Source organism: Lissotriton vulgaris, chromosome 8 (assembly GCF_964263255.1).
Source record: "Lissotriton vulgaris chromosome 8, aLisVul1.2, whole genome shotgun sequence".
Lineage (NCBI taxonomy): Eukaryota > Metazoa > Chordata > Amphibia > Caudata > Salamandridae > Lissotriton > Lissotriton vulgaris.
In genome coordinates this window covers 108,401,543-108,421,844 of record NC_141696.1, presented here as the reverse complement: position 1 = coordinate 108,421,844, position 20,302 = coordinate 108,401,543, and the positions used below count along the sequence as shown (strand labels likewise).

The 20,302-nt window shown below is 46.6% G+C and overlaps 1 protein-coding gene across 1 annotated transcript in view; it reads left to right on the top strand.

Moving 5' to 3' along the window:
- Positions 1–20,302, top strand: part of NUMA1 (nuclear mitotic apparatus protein 1) — a 739,614-nt gene that overhangs the window by 167,680 nt on the left and 551,632 nt on the right. The window contains exon 8 of the mRNA XM_086936049.1: positions 12,392–12,521. Within this exon, the coding sequence (XP_086792175.1) occupies positions 12,392–12,521 (130 nt within the window). The remainder of the gene's footprint in view (positions 1–12,391; positions 12,522–20,302) is intronic.

Sequence of the window (20,302 nt, the reverse complement as noted above, 5' to 3'; positions counted from 1 at the left end):
GGGTTCAGCGGATGAGTGGGCAGAGGTGGCGGGGAAGCAATGGGGTGGGGTGGAGCAACAGAATGGACAGGAAATGGGAAAGCAGTGCATGAGTTGGGGACGGGATGAAGAGACATCTGAGTTTGCAGCACCATTCGGCAGAGGTGAGGGAGGGGTGGGAACGGGGAGGAGTAGCACGCGAGGGGAGACATCTGGAAAATGTTTACTTTCATTGAGTGCTTAAACAAAATGAAAAATGTAGCTTCTTAAAAGTGAGTAGTGAAAGAATAGAAGCCAGACTGTCTGTGGGCAAAGTTTGTGGGACCTTAGTGGCTGATGCAGACAGCCAGTGGTCACTGCCCTGGTTGGCAAACATGAGATTCATATGGAATTCAGCAATTGATGGAGAAGCTCACTCTAGAAAGGGAAGACTTTTAAGAAGTCTTGCATGAAGTCATGATGGTTGCAAATCAGGTAATCAGTGCTGTTGCTGATCTATACAGCTAGCCATTATAATGGTCTTGCATTACATTTCTAGCCTTTATATTTGTGGACTAAAATCTGAAGCACTGCTAGAATTTTGAACCTTTCATTTTTACACTTTGGGTTCACATCCTGAAAAGGAGATGCACAAATGTAGAGTGAGTGGAAAACGTTCTATAGAAAGGGAAACATTACAGCAAAATAAATTCCTTTGATTGCCATTCTTCACAACAGAGGATTCAAACCCCTCTATGTTGCCACAATAAGAAAGGCGCACCAAATGCATTACTACCAGCATAGGCAGCCTGTAAAAGAGAGTGAGGGTCAACAACCGTCTGCTTAAACAGTAAAGCTGCCTTCCAATCCTTGATCCCTTTAATTCCTTCTCTTACGTTCACCACTCTTGTAGAGAGAAGCATTCCGAACAATCTAGTGTTTGAAAAATCACAAGAGATAGTTGGGTGTAATATATTGTGCAGAATCGCTGTGCTTTGAGGATCATACCTCTCCTATAGCCATTCCCCCAAAAAGCTTTACCAAACACAACACAACAGAACAAGCACCCTCAAGAAGTACACAATCATTTAGACAAGCAAACAGCGGAACAGCTCCCAAGTTCCCAAATAAAAAACGCAACTTATTGCAATTGCACTCTGTTTCAAAAGAAGGTACTTAGAAAGTTTATGCCCGTAAATGAATTGAAATTAGCAAGCAAATTGTTAAAACGATAGTCAAAATGCCACTCATGCACTCCATCAAATGAACCTTCAGCTCTTACAACAGGATTGGATGGGTTCTATAGACCTTCAAGAAGCATACTTTGCACTTCTATATTAAAATAAACATTGCCAGTAGAAAGTCCTTCATTTGGCTTAACATCTGACCCTTGTAATCTTTTTCATAGTGTGTGGCATTGGTAACTACTCATCTGAGAAAGCACCATACAGAGACTCGACGCTAATGAAAGCCTTGAAATTTGTTATGCTGCCTTTCCAAAAGACCAAAGCTGCTCTCAATGGACTTCAGCATAAACTGTACTTCAACCCTAAGTTAATCCAACAACTGCCAATGATAATTGCTTCATATACAGATGGCACGTGCATTTCCTTTGGAGAAAAGTCTATCTTCCATGAATCTCAATAGTTGACTGCTTGCCAGATCTCATTGTTGTAGGGGTCTGACTGCCTCAAGTTTCCTACTGTTTCTTGTTAGTCTTCAAGAATAATTCTACCACCAGCTATGGTGAGATGAAGTGTGTGGTGGTTGGGCATGCTAGCATTACCCTTCTCCTCCCAAATCTGCTTGCATACTGACGAGTGTTGCACAGTAAAACCAAAGAAGGCTTTGGTCCTCTCACTACCTGGCCTAGACCACTCTAACCTTAGTAAACAACAAAGTGACCAGATAGGCTCTTTTAGCAATCTTCTACCACACCTTGCCAAATAATCCTAAGCGGGCAACATTTTTCATTTAATAATTTTTACTTGTTTACATGTTGTTCTTTTCATAACATTTCAATATATCCGAAACAAAACATTGTCACAATTGTACACCATTACTACATCAACATTCAAAAAAATCAAAAAGACATCATACAAACAATCAATGAACATAAACACCATATAAAAATAATGCCTCCAATTACTTCATTTGTGGGGCACCAGTCCTTATGTAATCTATACAAACAAGCGGACAATGAAAAGTTTACAGAGTCAACTCTGTGCTGGAGCAAGAATCATAACGGGTGCTACAGGGAATGAAGTATAGGATGCAATCCCCCCTGAAAACTTGACCCCTCAATAATAATAGCTTCCAGCATAGTCAATCCCTATGGCGTGTCGAGGAAGGAAGACCTAGTCCAGTCGGTATTATACGTTTTGCGCCCCCGAGTAGTAAGAGTAACTTTTCGTGTCTGGATGTAACAATCTGCAGACATACGTCAACCCCAACGTTCCTATGGTTCTGGCTAGGGAGCCGTCAAGTCTCGTCCCGGACCGGTCCAGAGGGGTGGACGACATCATTAAAGTCACCGACTATAATATGCAGTGAATCTGGCGTGTCAGCACTATTTCTGCTACCCATGTCAGCGTCCTGGCCTGTAGTTTTGGGGGGGCATAGACCGAAATTAAAATGATCCGCTGTCTCATCCATGTTCCTGTCACACCTACATATGTCCCCAGTGGATCTATCCAGGTTCGAGTCACAGTAAAGGGTGGGTACTTTTTTATCAGAATAGCTACTCCCCGGAACACGGAGCTGTATCCTGCATGTGCTAAGACTTTATAGGCTGCCCGTGCCAGGAATCCACATTTTGTGCCGTTAAGGTGAGTCTCCTGGAGGCACACCATGTCTGGGTGAAGCCGTTTAATATGTGCTGTCACCAGTCCTCGTTTTATCTTGTCTCCCAAGCCGTTGACGTTCCAGGTGAGCAGCCGGTAGGGTCCCATCCCCCTCTATCCCCAGGGGCATCGCGGGTATCAGCAGCAGTCATGTCATATTAGCAGATATGAGTGTGTCATGGGCGGGTATGACAGTGTGTGTGCCTGGCAGCGTAGAACTGTATGCCATATGCCAATCCAACTGAGAACAAAACACAAAACAACTTACCAGTAACCCACAAACCCTAATAACTCCCTCCCTCTACCAACCCACCCCACCCCCTCCTCCCCGTCGACCCCCTCCCTGCAAAATGACATGGAGGTAGACTCTAGGTCAGGTGTCGATCTGTCACCCTCCCTCAGTTAGTTTAGCTCACAAGTTCCAACTCCTGTGGGTACCCCGAAACCCTCAGGGTCAAGCCCCGAAGTAATGATGGAGAACTAGAAAGGAAGAATCAAAGCAAACTAAATCAAGTAGTGAGAAGTAAGAAAGCAGAACAAATAATCAGTGGGGGGAGAGATGGGGGGGGGGGGGTCCAACTTGCGTGCTCCAGGCATGTTCCATCGCCTCTTGGTCGGCCTAACCGGTCCCAGCTTCATGAATTTGACTCCAGGGGGTCCCCCTGTGAGGCTATATCGTCCGGCGTTTGCCCTTTCTCCAGTTCATTTATTTCGAACGCCAACTGGTGTAAAGACTGTTCATCCACTTCCTTCCCTTCCGAAGAGGTAACTTGCGGATCATCTTCTCCCTCGGAGCGTGTTTTCTCTGCCAAACACGAAGTGAGAACCCGAGGGTCGCTGGGGATCCTAGGAGGTCGCAGCTAGACGTCCTCGTCTTGTATGTCCATCAGTGTGATACGGGGTTGCTGTCAAGGAACGTGCTCCCCGTCTGTCGGGAGCTGTGTGGGTTCGATACCCCCCCCAAGGGCCCCCAGCGGCCTATCCGTCGTGTCAGCAGCCAAAGCCCTAGACTCCCTCTGCGGCAGTCCTGGGCGCTCCTCTAGCCACTGCCACACCTCCTCCGGGGTTTGAAAGAATAGCGTCTTGTCCTTATAGTTCACCTTTAGTTTTGTTGGAAACAGTAGCATGTATTGGATTTGGAGGTCTCTTAGTTTGGATTTCACCAATCATAGGAGCGTCTCTGCCTCTGCACTTCCTGGCTCTAGTCTGGGAAAATCATCATGTGGGCATTGTCCAGGCGAATTTCCCCTAGTTTCCTCGCTTCCTGGAGTATCATGTCCCTGTCCACAAAATTGAGGAAACTGGCAATAACCGGCCTGGGTCTCGCTCCCACCGGCGATTTAGCCAGAAACGCGCGGTGAGCCCTTTCAATGATGAAGCAAGTCGAGAATTTCTCCTTGGGGAAGGTGTGCAGTGGCCATGAGCGCAGGAATTCCGCCATTTTGGCTCCCTCAATCCCTTCTCTAAAGCCCACAAAGCGGAGGTTGTTGCGTCTTGCCCTGTTTTCGGCATCATCCACCTTCCACTGTAGTTGCTTATGGGATGACTGGAGCTCCGTCATCCCTTTCCTTAGGTCGTGTATTCTGTCCTCCGCATCACCTAGTCTCGTTTCGGATTCAGTCACTCTTGCCGCCAGGTTTCGGAGGTCCTGTCGTAGTAGTTACTTCTGATCCCACTGCCCCAATTTTGTTCTCTAGAGCCTCACGGGAGGCCTGTATTGCGTTAATCAGCAGGGCTGTGTCCGAGCCGGTGGTCGCCGAGGCTTCCTCCTGTTGGGGGCCAGCCTTAGTGTAGCGATCTAATGTCCCCTACTTGGGAGGTTTGGGGTCTTTTTCCCGTAGCTCTCCCATGCTGCTGCGTCTCAGTAGTGTAGTGTCATCCGGGCCCGCTCCTCACCCGATGCCCCGCCCCCCGCTCCCGGCCCCTTGGTTGTAAGATCTTGAGACGAGCGACAACGCACAACTCTCCCTGAGTGAGAGGCGGTGAGGGGCGAGGGTGAACGAGGGGGCAGCTAAGCAGACGGCTCAGTGGACTTGGGTTAGTCGGGCCCACGGCCAACGGGGGTCCTGGGCCAGTAGCAGAAGGGCAGTCCAGCCTCACCTAAGCGGGTCACTCTCAGCAGAGACCAGGCCGGCAAGTCACTCTGTGTGATTCCGCAGTCAGCAGTGTTGGGGACCACTGCTTGATGCTAGGGGGCCTCCACAGGTCGGACACTCCCGCGTTCCACTCAGACCCCTGGGTGTAATCCTACCTTTGTCCTCCGCGTAGCTCCCCCCTGTCCTCCTTCGTCTGATCCACAGCAGCCCAGATCAAGCTCCGCTCAGTAGTGCCAGGGGCCCCTCAGCTTGGCCCCTTGGGGTGCCGCTCCTCCTGCCAGGCACTGCCGCTAGGCCTCAGCCCTCATCAGCCACTCCAAACCGGGATCTAAATGCGGTGTCAGGGCCTCTCCAGCACGACCCCACCCGCTGCAGCTTCAGGGTAGGGTCTCGGCAGGGACCCGGTCGTTGCAGGAAGGTCCCCCTGACAGGCGCGGATCGCGGCAACTGCTCCGCGGCGCCTCTCAGTGCAGCGCCATCACTTTGCTCGTGTCGGGTGCTTTGTCCGCCCTTGCCTGCCTTCACTGCCCGGCCCGGCGTCCGCAACCCTGCCGGCAGCCACGCCTCCGGCGGTGTCAGGCTGGATACCCGTAGTAGCGCCCAAGTTCCCCAGGCCCTCCTCACTCCTTTGTAGCCCTTCGGTGGTGCAGGAATGCGGCGCCGGGCACGTAGAAATGCTGGTCTCCTCAACGGTCTCCAGCTACCTCACCGCCACCCTATCGCGCGTCCTCAGTACAGGACTCCGCCATCTTAAGCGCAGCTCCGGCAAACACACACCGGCCAACAATGCAGCAAACCGTCGGCGATCTGCGCCCTTCCCTCGGCGCCTGATGTCGTCTGGGTGTAGGTAAGATCCCAATAATGTAGTTTCTTCGGTTTTAGGGATCATATGCCTCCAATTTAATCGTCGGATAACTTCAGCCTGCTGGAGCAGAGCCGATGCACGTCTCACTCGGCCATGTTGCTGGCCACGCCCCCCAAGTATATTCATTATTGGCTCAAAACGTACCCTCTTTGGTCAGACTGTCTTCATTGCAATAAAGTACAATCTTCCTTACGTCTATTTGATACACACATGTATTGTGTAGGAAAGAATGCCTTTTTGCATGGTTACCTCCGCTTTTTGCCTGATTCCTTTTGAGTGCTATGACTCTCTGCCAATTAGTTTTCCAGTGCCTGTGTTCCTTCCAAAAACTGTACCTTTGTTTTCACAATTGGCACACCTCTGGCTCAAATCAAGTCCCTTGTAAAGGATGCCAGTGGCACCAAGGGCGTTGTGACCAGAGAGGACCTCTTAGGGCTGCAGCACGTGTTGTGCCACCCTCAGAGACCCCAAACCAAACGATTTCACACTGCCATTGTAGGCTGTTTATTTTGGTGCAGACAAAACCTAAAGGACGACATGGCACACATCCTGTGTGCCATGCCCACAAACCATTGCTTGTGGCATAGGTAAGTCAACCCTCTAGCAGGCCTCACAGCCCTAAGGCAGGGTGCACTATACGACCAGGTGAGGGCATAGCTGCATGAGCAATATGCCCCTACAATGTCTGTGCCATTCAGACATTGCAGTGAAGCCATATTGAGTACATGGGCTGGGAGGTTGTCCTTATGACCTCCACAGCTCCATGGTGGCTTTACTGAATGATGAGTTCATCAAACTCCTCAGCATAATAAACCCACACTAAAGCCAGTGTTGCATATAATACAAAATGCACTCAGAGGGCATCTTAGAGATGCCCCCTGAAAAACAACTAACTCCCTCATGCCCAGGTGACTGATCTGCACCAGCCTGCTACACACAGATGTTTTTGACCCCCTCAGGTGGGAGCCCTTGTTCTCTCGTGTGTCCGGGGCAAAGGCTGCTTCTGGTGGAGGTGCTTCACACCTAACCCCAAGCAGGAACAGCATTCAGGGCGGTGGACCTCAAAGGCTTCCTGCCCTTTGATATGCTGGCCAGGAACTCCCCAGATAGTCTAAAAGTACCCCCCTTTGCCCCTCCCATGAACAAGCGCCCCACTTTGGCTGCAAGGTCAGTGGAAAAACTAGTATTCAGGTGTCTCCTGTCTGCCAGGACCACCCCTAAGGTGCCCTGGACCGAGGTGACTCACTCTTTAAGAAATCAACCATCTTGAATGGAAGGATTCGACCCAACCAGGTTGAATCGAAATGAATTTGTACTTGTAAAGCGCACTTATACCCCAACTGGGGTTTCCTGGCGCTGTACGCATACCGCTGTGGAACCCTTCCTGGCTTTTCCCTGTGAAATGTCCACTCCTGGGCACCCCCAAGGTGAAGCCCGGCATCCCAGCGCTGTTGGGGCCGTTGTGGAGATTAAGCAGGCTATTGCCCATAGTTGCAGAGTGGGACCCATGATTAGAATAGGCACAGAGGCAAGAGTTATCAGGTCCGGGGAAATTGAGCCCAAGACCCACCGAGGCGGGAATTGAACCCTGGTCCCGGGCCAGACCACTGCATCAGGGTCTGCCGCTCTAACCAAAAACGATGGATTTGGGCCCAGATCTTTTGACTGGGGGAGTGTGTGACATTGATCCACATTCAGTCCATCACTTGTTGTTTTTGCAATTGCCGCCCTAAGTGCGCTGGGGATGCCCAGACGTGGGTCCCAGGCACTCCACACCACTTGGAGTCAAGCTAGCCGGGCTGATGAGAGGTGTTACCTCGAAACCGGTCCGGTCCTCGGATGCTTGATTCCGTTCTGGGAAGGACATGGCTTTTGTAGTTTGGACTGGACTGTTCCCATGGGGCAACAGGGTCAGAGCTGATTTGCATATCGCCATTGTCTAACCCAGGGTGGTGTGGAGTGCAAAAAAACGATGGATTTGGGCCCAGATCTTTTGACTGGGGGAGTGTGTGACATTGATCCACATTCAGTCCATCACTTGTTGTTTTTGCAATTGCCGCTCTAACCATTGAGCCACACTTCTCCACAGGTTAGGGGGATGCTCCCTCCCCAAATGGAGTGGACATTCTAAGGGTGTTATCAGCCATTCGCTACCATCTCAGTCCCTGGAACATCCCTAAATTCAGTATTTAGGGGCACCACTGAAACTTTATCCTTAGATTCCTGCTACCTAAGAAGAAGACTGACAAAGACGCCATGTAGCAAAGCAGGAAGACACCTATTGCCCTGGCCCCCAGCCCTACCGGCATGTCTCCTGCTTCTCGAGCCTGCGAGGAAGACAACTGCTGTTCCGTGGCCAGTGACTTCCGAGGACGACTCCCACTCTTCAATAAAGACCAGAACTCCATTGGACAGCAGCCCTGTCCAGAATACTCCAAAACAAAGTATTCCGATTCGGGCAGATCCGCGATCCCTGCCAACTGTGCACCAGATGCCCACAACCAGAGTTAGTGGCTCACCTGTCCAGTTGAGTCTCCCTGGCGATCCTGACCTAGTCTCCATCGGTGGCTGACATCTTATGGAGTCCACAAAGTCACTTGCAGTCTCTACACAAAGGGTCCCCCTGGCCACGAACTGCTTCAGCCCAGGAGATCTGACACCAAAATGTAACTCTAGATCCTCAGACCTCCGGACTAGTTAAGCTCAAACGCTGATGCCTAAACCTCCCCCAACCCTACAACTTAATTGCCGAGCCGGTGGTCATCTAAAGCCAGCCTCCTGGTCAGAGCCTGCAGCCTCTTTGTGTGAGCGTCAACCTCCATTAACAAGCATTTGCAATGCAATAGGTCTCGCATTAGGAAAGTGTGAGCTATTGGTATTGTAAATGTCAATTTTTTTTAATGTGTTGTCTTTAATAATAATAATAGGGGGATTTATAGAGCGCATGGTGACGCCTACGGCGTGTCCCCGCGCTGAAGATCCTAGTATTAGCAGGAGAGGTGAAGAGGAGGGTCGCATTGTTATTCACAAAGCCAATAACTTACACTTTCTTAATGTGAGTCCTATTGGCAACGGCAATGCTTGTTGGTAGCAAGCAAGGACAGTGCTGTTGTGGTGCTGAGTGATGATGTGGTGGTGTCTCGGAGTGATGTGGTGGTGTCTCGGAGTGATGTGGTGGTGTCTCGGAGTGATGTGGTGGTGTCTCGGAGTGATGTGGTGGTGTCTCGGAGTGATGTGGTGGTGTCTCGGAGTGATGTGGTGGTGTCTCGGAGTGATGTGGTGGTGTCTCGCGAGTGACGCGGTGGTGCCTCCCGAGTGACGCGGTGGTGCCTCCGAGTGACGCGGTGGTGCCTCCGAGTGACGCGGTGGTGCCTCCGAGTGACGCGGTGGTGCCTCCGAGTGACGCGTTGGTGCCCCCGAGTGACGCGGTGGTGCCCCCGAGTGAAGTATCCTCTTAATAGACCTGTAAACAAAACCCTTGTTATGTATAAAACATTGATTAACAAAGCATAGGGTGCGTTATGAAGAGAGACGAGTAGGCACAGATCAATACTGCAATGATTTTCTTAGCCAATATTGATTTTATATGGTTTAACGCAATGTGCTGGTTATACATTTAGTATAATGAGTCCTTGTTATAGTGCAAAATTCACGCGTTTATGCTTTATGGGGTTTGACCCTGAACACATTTGTTTTGGCAAGGCAGACGTCATCAATAACAAAAATCAGGCGTTAAATACCCCTGCTTGGCAACGGAGAGGTGTATAAACCAACAAATATAATCTACAAAATTAAGAAGACTGGGAATACTGCATAAGTGTAGAAAACGAACTTGTAAAAAGTAGAAAAGAAGAAAAAACAGATCAACGTTGTGGGGTGCTTCGTCTTGCAGTAAGGAACAATACCTTCAACAGGTAATCTAAACTACAGCCAGCCTCTTCTAAAGCATAGGCAGGGTGAAGAGAGTGTGGTTAACGCAACTGGGCATTTGTTAGGTGAAGGCACCCGGCGTGCAAGGCATCAGGTGTGCAGTCACCTTGCAGTCCCCGCGGGCCCCGACTACACTTCAAATTATATTAAAAAAATGTGGTGGCTTGCCCAATGTTATCGGTCTTGCCAGTGTGTGTGTTTCTTCCAGCACGTTGTATCCACATTGATGTTACCCACGTGTCCACTGTTGGATCTTTGCCGCCAACACTTTGTCTGTATTTCTAATTCACCGCATTTTTATGCGAAAATCTCAAGCAGGTATGCCTCAGGTAAACGACATCTGGACAGGACACAGTACTCCGCCTCCATGGGTCTGCGTGGGGTGCCCCCACTCTGTGGACGCCTCTGCTGTGTATCAAAAAGTGCAGTGGTCACAACTCACATGGGCTTTTGTGAGCCATGGAAAGAAGTGCAGTGGTTCGCTCCCATATGGGCGTGAGGTGAAGACAAAATGCAGTGGGTCACAACAACCACGGGGCAACCGTATGCTCCGTGAGGTAGTGCGGGGGGAGGGGTCAAAACCCACGGGGCCTCCCTATGCTCCGTGAAGCAGTGCTGGGGGTCACGTCACGAGCTTGGAGCATGCGAAGCAGTGCAGGGGGCCTTAAACTCTAACAAGTGTTCTCCTATATTATGGTTATCTATTCATAATGAATACAATACGATTGCAGCACTCTGAGCACCACATCCCCTTAGATAACGGTCCAGTGGCTCATTACGAAATGGAATCAGAAAATAATTGTCTGCCCTCTAAAATACTTCTTGGAAAAGCTGTTGTGACGTTGTAAAGCATGGCGTGCGAAATGTGTGGTAGTGCAAGTCCGGGCACTCGGGGTGATATTTAAGGAGGGTGGGGTGTATTAAATGCATAATTAGGTATGTGCAGCTGGAGAGTAGGGGGTGCTGGTGCTATCAGCGGCGTCAGCGGGCGCCCGGTATTAGTGGTTTGTAAAACAAGGCCACAGCTTTCACTGTATAATCAGCATGTAGAGTGAAAAATACAGGGAACACAGTGTTCCAGTCTTTCAAATCTGGTGCAGCATCACACATTACTCACATGTAGTAAATGCCTGTACTTCAAATGCATGTGCTTCTACACACCATATGTCAAATTCACCTCTCATCCAAAGTACAGATCTGCATGATCATGTTAAATAAACAAGCATTGGCCGCGGACCCGGTCCGCGAAATGAATAATTTAAAAAACGAGCTTTTTTAGCGTTATTGAAGGTGTAAAGCTCAATGATTGTTCCTCTGCCCACAGAGGCACGCCAATGATAAACAATTAAACTCACCAGAAAACCTCAGACTTCTAATAATTGCAACTTATTTAAATTTATGGGATGAAAATCGAATACATGCTGGAGCGTCAACAAAGCCGGTAAAAAGGGAAGAGGTTTGTAACTTTATTTCACTCTGCACTGCTTTGTTCTAGAGACTGTCAAACGTTGGGCTCGGCGCCACATAACCAGCAAGTAAGGATCAGGGTCGAAGTGGCTTTTTTTCTAAAGGCACATTAAGCACTTCGTGCGTTTTGATTTGGCTTAATAAGTTACACTGTTTTTAAAAAACTTAAAAACAAATATTTAAAACATGCAACGAGACGACATGGATGGCATAAGAAACGAATGCTTCAGAAAAACAAGTAACGGATTTAACTTGACGATTTTAAGGCATTGGCAGAACGTCCTTACTGGTTCGAGACCCATATGAGCAAATTCAAAACAAGCTCTCGGCATTACTGTGGCGGAGAGAGGGGGCGGGGGGAGCGAGAGGCATTCCTTTGATGTCAGACAAATGGTGGAGTGGTGGTGTGCGAGCGGAAAGCGGGGATTGAAGAAACTAGCATTGGCGCCGCGCGGCAATAAAACAAGTTTGTGGGGGCGGGGGAGAAGGGGAGTGAGCGAGTTGGAGGGAAGCGCTGGCTCTCGGCATTGCGTGGGCGGGGGGAGCATTCCTTTGAAGTGTGAAGCAGGCAGGCGGCTCGGGGAGCAAATGGCAAGCGCGTGCATGAGCACATGCACTCAACGAAATCCGCAATGGTTTCAAAGCTTATTTGGCCTCCTATACTCTCGTCCTATTATCGCTTGCGCGATTAATAGGACGAGACCTCAAAAGTATTGGGTGTCCGATGCTGATTTTGCACTCTGCTACCACCGCTCTTGTGCCACAATTGACATAGCTTTGGTGCTGCTTTGTGGCCTAAATCACCTCCTAAGTGTTAAGTTTATCTGTTCAACCTCGTACCAGTGCATCAGAGGCTAACTGTGGTGGGTGAGGAATGCTGTGCTGAATAAGTATCTTGTTTACACAAACTTGAATTGACTTTTATGTTTAAGATATTTGCGTTATACGACCGATTAGGAAATCTAAGCAAAATGAAGAGTGATGGGCCTTAATGAAAGTGTCTGCAATTACGATGGTTGTGGAAATATTCTGAATAGGGAGCATTAACTTTTAGCCCAGTTGAGAAGAAAAATGTTTAAAAGTAAACTGGAATTTGAACGTATATTAAGACCATTATGAAGGTTGAAAAATATGTAGTGTTCTGTTTTTCAAAATCAAGTAAATGTGCTAAATGTAAATGTTTTCACATTCATGATATCTTTGTAATTAACTCAAGATTTAATTCTTTTTAGCCCTATTGTCGTCGTCAAGCACGACCGTTGACCCTATGGATCAAGAGCTTTCTCCAATAATTCGGAGGAGAGAGCCGGAGGTCCGGTTTATAGATTTGCACAAGATCGCATCAACATCGTTTGTGAAAAAGTATGTTGAAGTGCATTTCTTTTATCATGCTTCATTTAAATAGCTCATTGTCTCACTGTGAAGATTTGTCTCTTCTGTAGGAGTATCCTCAAACAGCATGTGCATGTCTGTGATTATGCACCTAATGTCTTTGATGCTTCTTTGTTCCTCCGTATCCTGACCTTCCGTAAATTCCACTCAAATTTGCCAAGCGATCTGTATCCAGTAATGACTTTTTGTCCCCTCACTAGCCTTTGTGCATTCCCTACATGTCACACCTTGTTTGTTTGTGCCACCGAGTGAGGGCTGGAACTTGACCCTTGGTTTCCTCGTGGCTGACTTGGGCTTCTTTTGTGTGTCCTCTTTGCATCTTTGTTTTTTATATTACTTCAGATGCAATGAGCGAAGCTGTTGACTTAGGTGTTGTAAAGAACCGCTCATCTACTTTGGGTGCTCAACTATTGACTATTGTCAACCGTTCGGGAGATGAATTAAGTAGAAGTGCATTTGGATGCAAGATATTTTTCAGACATTTTTTGCAGGTGAAGATCATGTTTCTGTTCAATGCCCGTTAGAAATCGTCTATTTTAATAGTTTTAATTGAGGGTTTTTCATTCAGTCAAGTACTTAAATGAGTGCTTAAGAATTTGGCTCTCAGTATGCTCATTGAGTCAGTCCCGTATTTGAAGTAACATTGTTGAGTTAGATGCTAAGTTGTAGATTTGCTGTTGGAACATAGTTTGGTGCTAGTCTTTGCAGGCATCCAGGGTTTTGGTTTGAAAACCCTTTTGCGAGAAGCAGAGTTCAAAATGTTATCCTTGAGACTTCTATAACCTGCAACTGCAGGCTAAACATGGTAACATTTCCAAAGGTTGGAACACACACAGTATTTACTTGAAGAGTAAATGAACGATTTGCAGTGAAGAGAATTCTTTATGCTTCCTTTTTTGTGATTTAACAAGAGCTGTAAGCAGGCTAGAAATCCGACATGCCTCCTGGGTTTCCCAAGGGAGGAGAGAATCTTGACAAACCACCTTGAGTTGTAAACTTGTAAGTGCAATTTAAAATCAGATGCTAAAGGTCAGACTCTCCATCACATTGCAGAGACGTGCACTATAGGAAACTGAATTATGTGGTTTTGACACTACACCATGTAATGTCACAATCTCCATCGTGTATGTATAGGCATTTTATATAGCGCACTACTTACCCGTAGGGTCCCAAGGTGCTTCGACCGCTGTGAAACCCTTCCTGGCTTCCCTGAGAGATGGTCCCTTAATGGGTATCTCCAGAATGCGACCAGGCATCCCCGGCGGTCTGGGGGGCCGTTAGTGAAGATGAGGCAAGCTAATGCCCAGAGTTGCCGAGTGTGACCGCTGATCAGAGTGGGCACCGAGGCGAGAGAATTATCGAGTCCGCTGACCCTGGTCCAGAAACCTGCCGCGCCGGGAATCGAACCCTGGTCCCGGGCCGTCCTCTGCTCTCTGGTCTGCCGCCTCTAACCAGTGAGCTACACTACTTCACTTTGGCTTCTTTAATAAACCCCTTAGCTCAGCTCTGGGTAGCTGTGGCACAGAGCAGTCTGGCTTAACTCATAGAAAAACAAGTGTAAAGCATTTATCAGTACCAAAACAGTCAATTGGTAGAAAACACCACACAATAAAAGTCTGATACCAATTTATACAAAAAGTGTATTTTGTTGTAAGTTAGATACCAAAATAAAAATCTATTGAGGGATCCTGGAGATATGATTTTTTTGAAGGTACGTTAATCACTGTAGTTCACTTCTAAGAAATGCAATAAACTGTTTTGAACAGTTTAGTAGTTCTTACCCCTTTGGCTACGGTGGCTATTTCTCTCCACTTGGACGGGCTGCAATGCGCTTGGAGCCAGTTAAGGGGATCACTAAGGTCCAGGGAGACAGTTACCTGTCCGGGTCAGCAGTCCTAGTCCTCAGTGCACTTTTCTCCTCTACCACAGTCCAACAAAGAAGTGATTCTGAAGAGAAGTGGCCAGTGTGCTTGGGGGACACCCTGGTATCCATGAGCGCCCGAAGCAGTCTCTAGCCTCGGGAATTATTCCACTTTGCAGCAGGGATGTCCCCTGCAGGTTCAGTTGCCACTCGGTTAAACCATTTCCATCCATCTCAGCTGTGGCTTACAAGCAAGCAAATCGTTTTTTTGTGGGAGCTGGATACACTTTGGCAACAAGTCCCACAGACTTGGGGAGACCTCAGAAATGCTGGAAATCTCTCTCAGCTGCACTTCGGCAGCCAGTGGCTGTCAGGCTTTCCTGGGCAACTGGTCTGAGGAGTGCAGAGTTCCTTAGCTTTTGGTTGTCCTGAAGCTTAACCGTAGGCTAGCCAAAAAGCACTTGGAGTCACTTCTTCAAAAGTGGATCTCTTTTCTGCTAGTAGGCACCGCAAGCACAGTCCACTTTGCAAGTCTCTCCAGTTCAGCAAGTGAAGTTCAGTTTTGTTTATTCTACATTAAGGAATCTGTGACTAGTAGTCTGTCAGATGTACGATTTACTTACCTTTGGTAACAACGTATCTGGTAGAGAAGATTCTAGCTGCAGATTCCTTCACTGCCTGCCCTTCCTCCCCGTTCTGCGAGGGCCTTTGGCTTGGTCTTATGCACTCGCCTCCCGGTGGGTGGCTGTATCTTCTGTGAGGGCTTTCTTTTGCTATTTCAACTGGACGATTGTTCTGTTTCTTATTCCTTCCTCCTCTATGACACTTTGGAGGGTGGAGTTGTATGTTCTCCTGTGCCCCTCCGCCGTGGTCCAGGTTAGGGGCTTGCTTTCTTTCTTCCCTCCCTCTCCCCTTAGTTGCTAAGGGTTCTGGTCCCTCTGCTGCCCTCTGGGTTGGTCATCTCACTGTGCCTTTGCCCTATTTCTTGGGGGGTTTGTTGCACTCTGTGCTGGAGTTCCCCTGGAGGTTTGTCATTCCTATTTGTCTTGACACCGGTTCCCCATCATTGTTCCTGGTTGGGGTTGTAGTCCTGCTGTATGTTGTGACATTTCTGCATGTGTTCCTTGTCTCCAGAGGGGGCTGTCTACATCCTGGCAGGGTGGCTGCTCAGGGCTGTACTCTTCTTTTTTTCTTATTTCTCTTCCTTGCCTTTGGGCTGTTGCAGTGTTGACACTGCTCCTTATGGTGTTGTTCCTCACCATTCTTTTCCACTTTTTCTGCTCTTTTGCACACTGTTCCCATACTCCCACAGTTTTGTCTGATGGCTCCGCGTTGTGGCGCAGAAAAGTTTTCAGAAGAAAACTGACGTAGGTGCACCGGGGTGGGACTTATGAGACCTCTCAGACGTCACGAACGTGGACGATGCCTGGGCGGATTCGCGTGATGCGGCCTCCGGCATGCAGGGATGCTGTGCCATAAAATTTCTGAGTCCAGTTTCACGCCTGGGGATAATTCTATGTTAACGAATCTGTGGCTAGAATCTTCTCTACCAGATACATCGTTACTGAAGGTAAGTAATTCGTACAATAAGAATAAATGCTTGGATCCATTCAGCTGTTTCAAGCAGATGTCCAGCATTCTTTGATGGATGTGCATTTTGATGGCTCTAGATTGTTTGTGGAGAAAGCAAATGCTTCCCTCAAGAGCTTTAAGGAGAGCAAAGCGACTGATCGTTCTTTAAGGTTGGCACCTTTAATGCATCAGTTGTCTCAACAATGCCCCTTTCAAGGCAAATCAGGCATTTATTAGGATTTGGTCCAGGAGCAAGTAGACGGTGTAAAGCCACCCAAATTCATGAAGTCCAAACTATAAGCCCCACCCCTTCTGCAACAACTTCAAAGCCTCTAGGTTTACTGTAATGTAATGCCTCACGATTGGCTGGTTGTGGGTCTTATCACCTACTACCTTCCCGGCCAGAAGGAGCATTTCTTCAGAACAATAGGTGCTCCAGATCGTTGCACAAGGTGAATGCCTTCCTTTTCAATTGTTCTCTTGTTACTGCCCCTTGCTCTGTTAGCGCAAGGGACAGTAGAGTTCCACTTTTAGAAGGAGGGACTGGTTGTAACTCCTGTTATTTTTTAATACTTAAAAAGGACGGGGCTTTTCACCCTTTTTTATATCTTTGACCTCTGAACTTCTTTTTTGAAAAAGGCAAGTTCAAAATGCTTACTTGGGCCCAGGATCTATCTGCCCTGGATCCATGGAGATTGGATGGTAGCTTTGGATCTGTGGGATAAATATTTTCACATCCCCATTCTGTAATCTCGGAAGTCAGCTGTTTTTTCAGGTGAGACGGGAGCATTTTCAATTCTCTGCACTCCCTTTTCGGTAGACCAGTGCACCTCAGGTGCTCACAAAGGCGAAGGGCAGTGGTGGCAGCACATTTGAGGGGTTTGAGATTACCGGTCTTCCTGTACCTCAAAAACCAGCTGTTGAAGGCGGGCCTGCCTCAGGCAGTTGCCAGCTATCTCCAGACAACCTGTTTGTTTATTTTGGGTTTAATGATCAATGTGCCTAAGCCACACCAGAGTCCTTGACCTGTCTTTATTTTTTATTTTTTTTTATTTTTTTAGCACTGCTTTACTGGACACACTTTTTTGAGCTATACCTCTGCCCCGTCGTGTCCAGGACATGTGGAATATGATCCTGATGTTTCAGCCTACATTTTGGAAGTTGGCGACTCTCACTGGGCTCAAAAACAAGGCAATCTATGGGATTCCCTCCAGGTGTCAGGAGTCTGCAAAAGACATGGAGTGGTGGCTACTTGCCTGCAATTAGACCAGTGTCAGAACCTCTCGGTGCATAAACTGTGGGGAGCGCGAAAATCACGCTCCACTCCAGGGATGCACTGCATCTATAGGATACTAGATCCAACTTATATTAATCCATTTGTCCATGTTAAGTGTTAATCCATATTTTAACCAAAATGTTTTGTCTTATTTTCATCTTTACTTTCACTTTTATCCACATATGCAACAAATTGCGTTTTAGGAAACTTTGCGTATCAACATGTGCCAATCCAGGCTTCCTTGTAAATACGAATCCAACACAACAAGTAGTTCTGAGCAGCGTCTTTATTCGTAACCCAATGCATTTCGGGCAATTTTTTGCCCTTCGTCTGGAGTAACTGAAAATTAACAATTGCAAAAAAGTCCATTAGTATTGATAACCTCACCTCAATTTAAATTAATGCATGTATCATATGTTGACAAAAACGAATCATTTTTCATAATACAATTACAAAAACATGACACCAATTGAGTTTGCAAGTTCACTACCTTCACTGACTGAGATAAATTCCTTTCTTCAAAAAACACAATTAAAACCGGAGTGAATTTAATTGGCGATGTTCCATGCAAAGCTCTATCTTTCGCGCGTGCATTTTTATTCAAACAGAAATGTTACAGGGTGCTGTTGCCTTAAACTGTTTCGCAGAGAGCATTAAACTATCCCTATTACTTGCTGTTGACATATTCACATGTTCAGTAAAAGCCGAATGCTTTTTGCATCATTACGCGCTTAAATAGTTTATCTATCTCACTTCTATCACTGCGCCAAACATACCTGCTCTCATGTTCTTCTCCTCCCTAAGCAGGAATGAATTCAAGCTTCATTGTCGAGCTCTCACACTAGCGTTTTAACCGTTAAACTAATAAAGCTCCACCCCTCACGTGCTGCCAATAAAAAGTGTGTTTGAAACACCCTATGTTTCTTGCAAACTACCATTCCCAGAATACATCTCTTCCTCTCAATGAAAGTATGCACATCCAAATCATGAACCAATACTAATTTGATGTGTACATCAAGTGACACAGTCTTCAGGACTCCATTTGTTTGACCTTCCAAGCAACCTCCTTTAATTCACACTGCCAGGAACTGGCTGTTAATTAATATGTGGCATTTTCCTCACGATCAGTTCTTTCATTTACAACATTTTTGTCCTCGGGTGCAAGACCAGCAAATGGCAATATATATAAACAATGAATGAGGTGGTCGGCACACCATATTTCTTAGTATATTCGATTGAGTCCAAATTTATATAAACTACTTTGTCCTTTGCGTGCAAACTGGATTGTGCCTCGCCATCATGCACTTTACGTAAGCATAAACTGTGGGGAGCGCGAAAATCACGCTCCACTCCAGGGATGCACTGCATCTATAGGATACTAGATCCAACTTATATTAATCCATTTGTCCATGTTAAGTGTTAATCCATATTTTAACCAAAATGTTTTGTCTTATTTTCATCTTTACTTTCACTTTTATCCACATATGCAACAAATTGCGTTTTAGGAAACTTTGCGTATCAACATGTGCCAATCCAGGCTTCCTTGTAAATACGAATCCAACACAACAAGTAGTTCTGAGCAGCGTCTTTATTCGTAACCCAATGCATTTCGGGCAATTTTTTGCCCTTCGTCTGGAGTAACTGAAAATTAACAATTGCAAAAAAGTCCATTAGTATTGATAACCTCACCTCAATTTAAATTAATGCATGTATCATATGTTGACAAAAACGAATCATTTTTCATAATACAATTACAAAAACATGACACCAATTGAGTTTGCAAGTTCACTACCTTCACTGACTGAGATAAATTCCTTTCTTCAAAAAACACAATTAAAACCGGAGTGAATTTAATTGGCGATGTTCCATGCAAAGCTCTATCTTTCGCGCGTGCATTTTTATTCAAACAGAAATGTTACAGGGTGCTGTTGCCTTAAACTGTTTCGCAGAGAGCATTAAACTATCCCTATTACTTGCTGTTGACATATTCACATGTTCAGTAAAAGCCGAATGCTTTTTGCATCATTACGCGCTTAAATAGTTTATCTATCTCACTTCTATCCCTGCGCCAAACATACCTGCTCTCATGTTCTTCTCCTCCCTAAGCAGGAATGAATTCAAGCTTCATTGTCGAGCTCTCACACTAGCGTTTTAACCGTTAAACTAATAAAGCTCCACCCCTCACGTGCTGCCAATAAAAAGTGTGTTTGAAACACCCTATGTTTCTTGCAAACTACCATTCCCAGAATACATCTCTTCCTCTCAATGAAAGTATGCACATCCAAATCATGAACCAATACTAATTTGATGTGTACATCAAGTGACACAGTCTTCAGGACTCCATTTGTTTGACCTTCCAAGCAACCTCCTTTAATTCACACTGCCAGGAACTGGCTGTTAATTAATATGTGGCATTTTCCTCACGATCAGTTCTTTCATTTACAACATTTTTGTCCTCGGGTGCAAGACCAGCAAATGGCAATATATATAAACAATGAATGAGGTGGTCGGCACACCATATTTCTTAGTATATTCGATTGAGTCCAAATTTATATAAACTACTTTGTCCTTTGCGTGCAAACTGGATTGTGCCTCGCCATCATGCACTTTACGTAAGCATAAACTGTGGGGAGCGCGAAAATCACGCTCCACTCCAGGGATGCACTGCATCTATAGGATACTAGATCCAACTTATATTAATCCATTTGTCCATGTTAAGTGTTAATCCATATTTTAACCAAAATGTTTTGTCTTATTTTCATCTTTACTTTCACTTTTATCCACATATGCAACAAATTGCGTTTTAGGAAACTTTGCGTGCGTCACACAGAGCTGACTATTATGAATGATGCGTCTTTGCTGGGTTGGGGAGGTCATCTGGCGGACATGTAGATCAGAGAACTCTGGTCTCCGGGGAAGTTGGTCCTCACATCACTATGTTGGAGCTTCTGGCTATCCGATTGGCCTTAAAAGCTTTTCATCCAAGAATCAAAGAGCGCCAAGTATTGTTACTCATGGACAAAAGGACCACCATATTGTAGT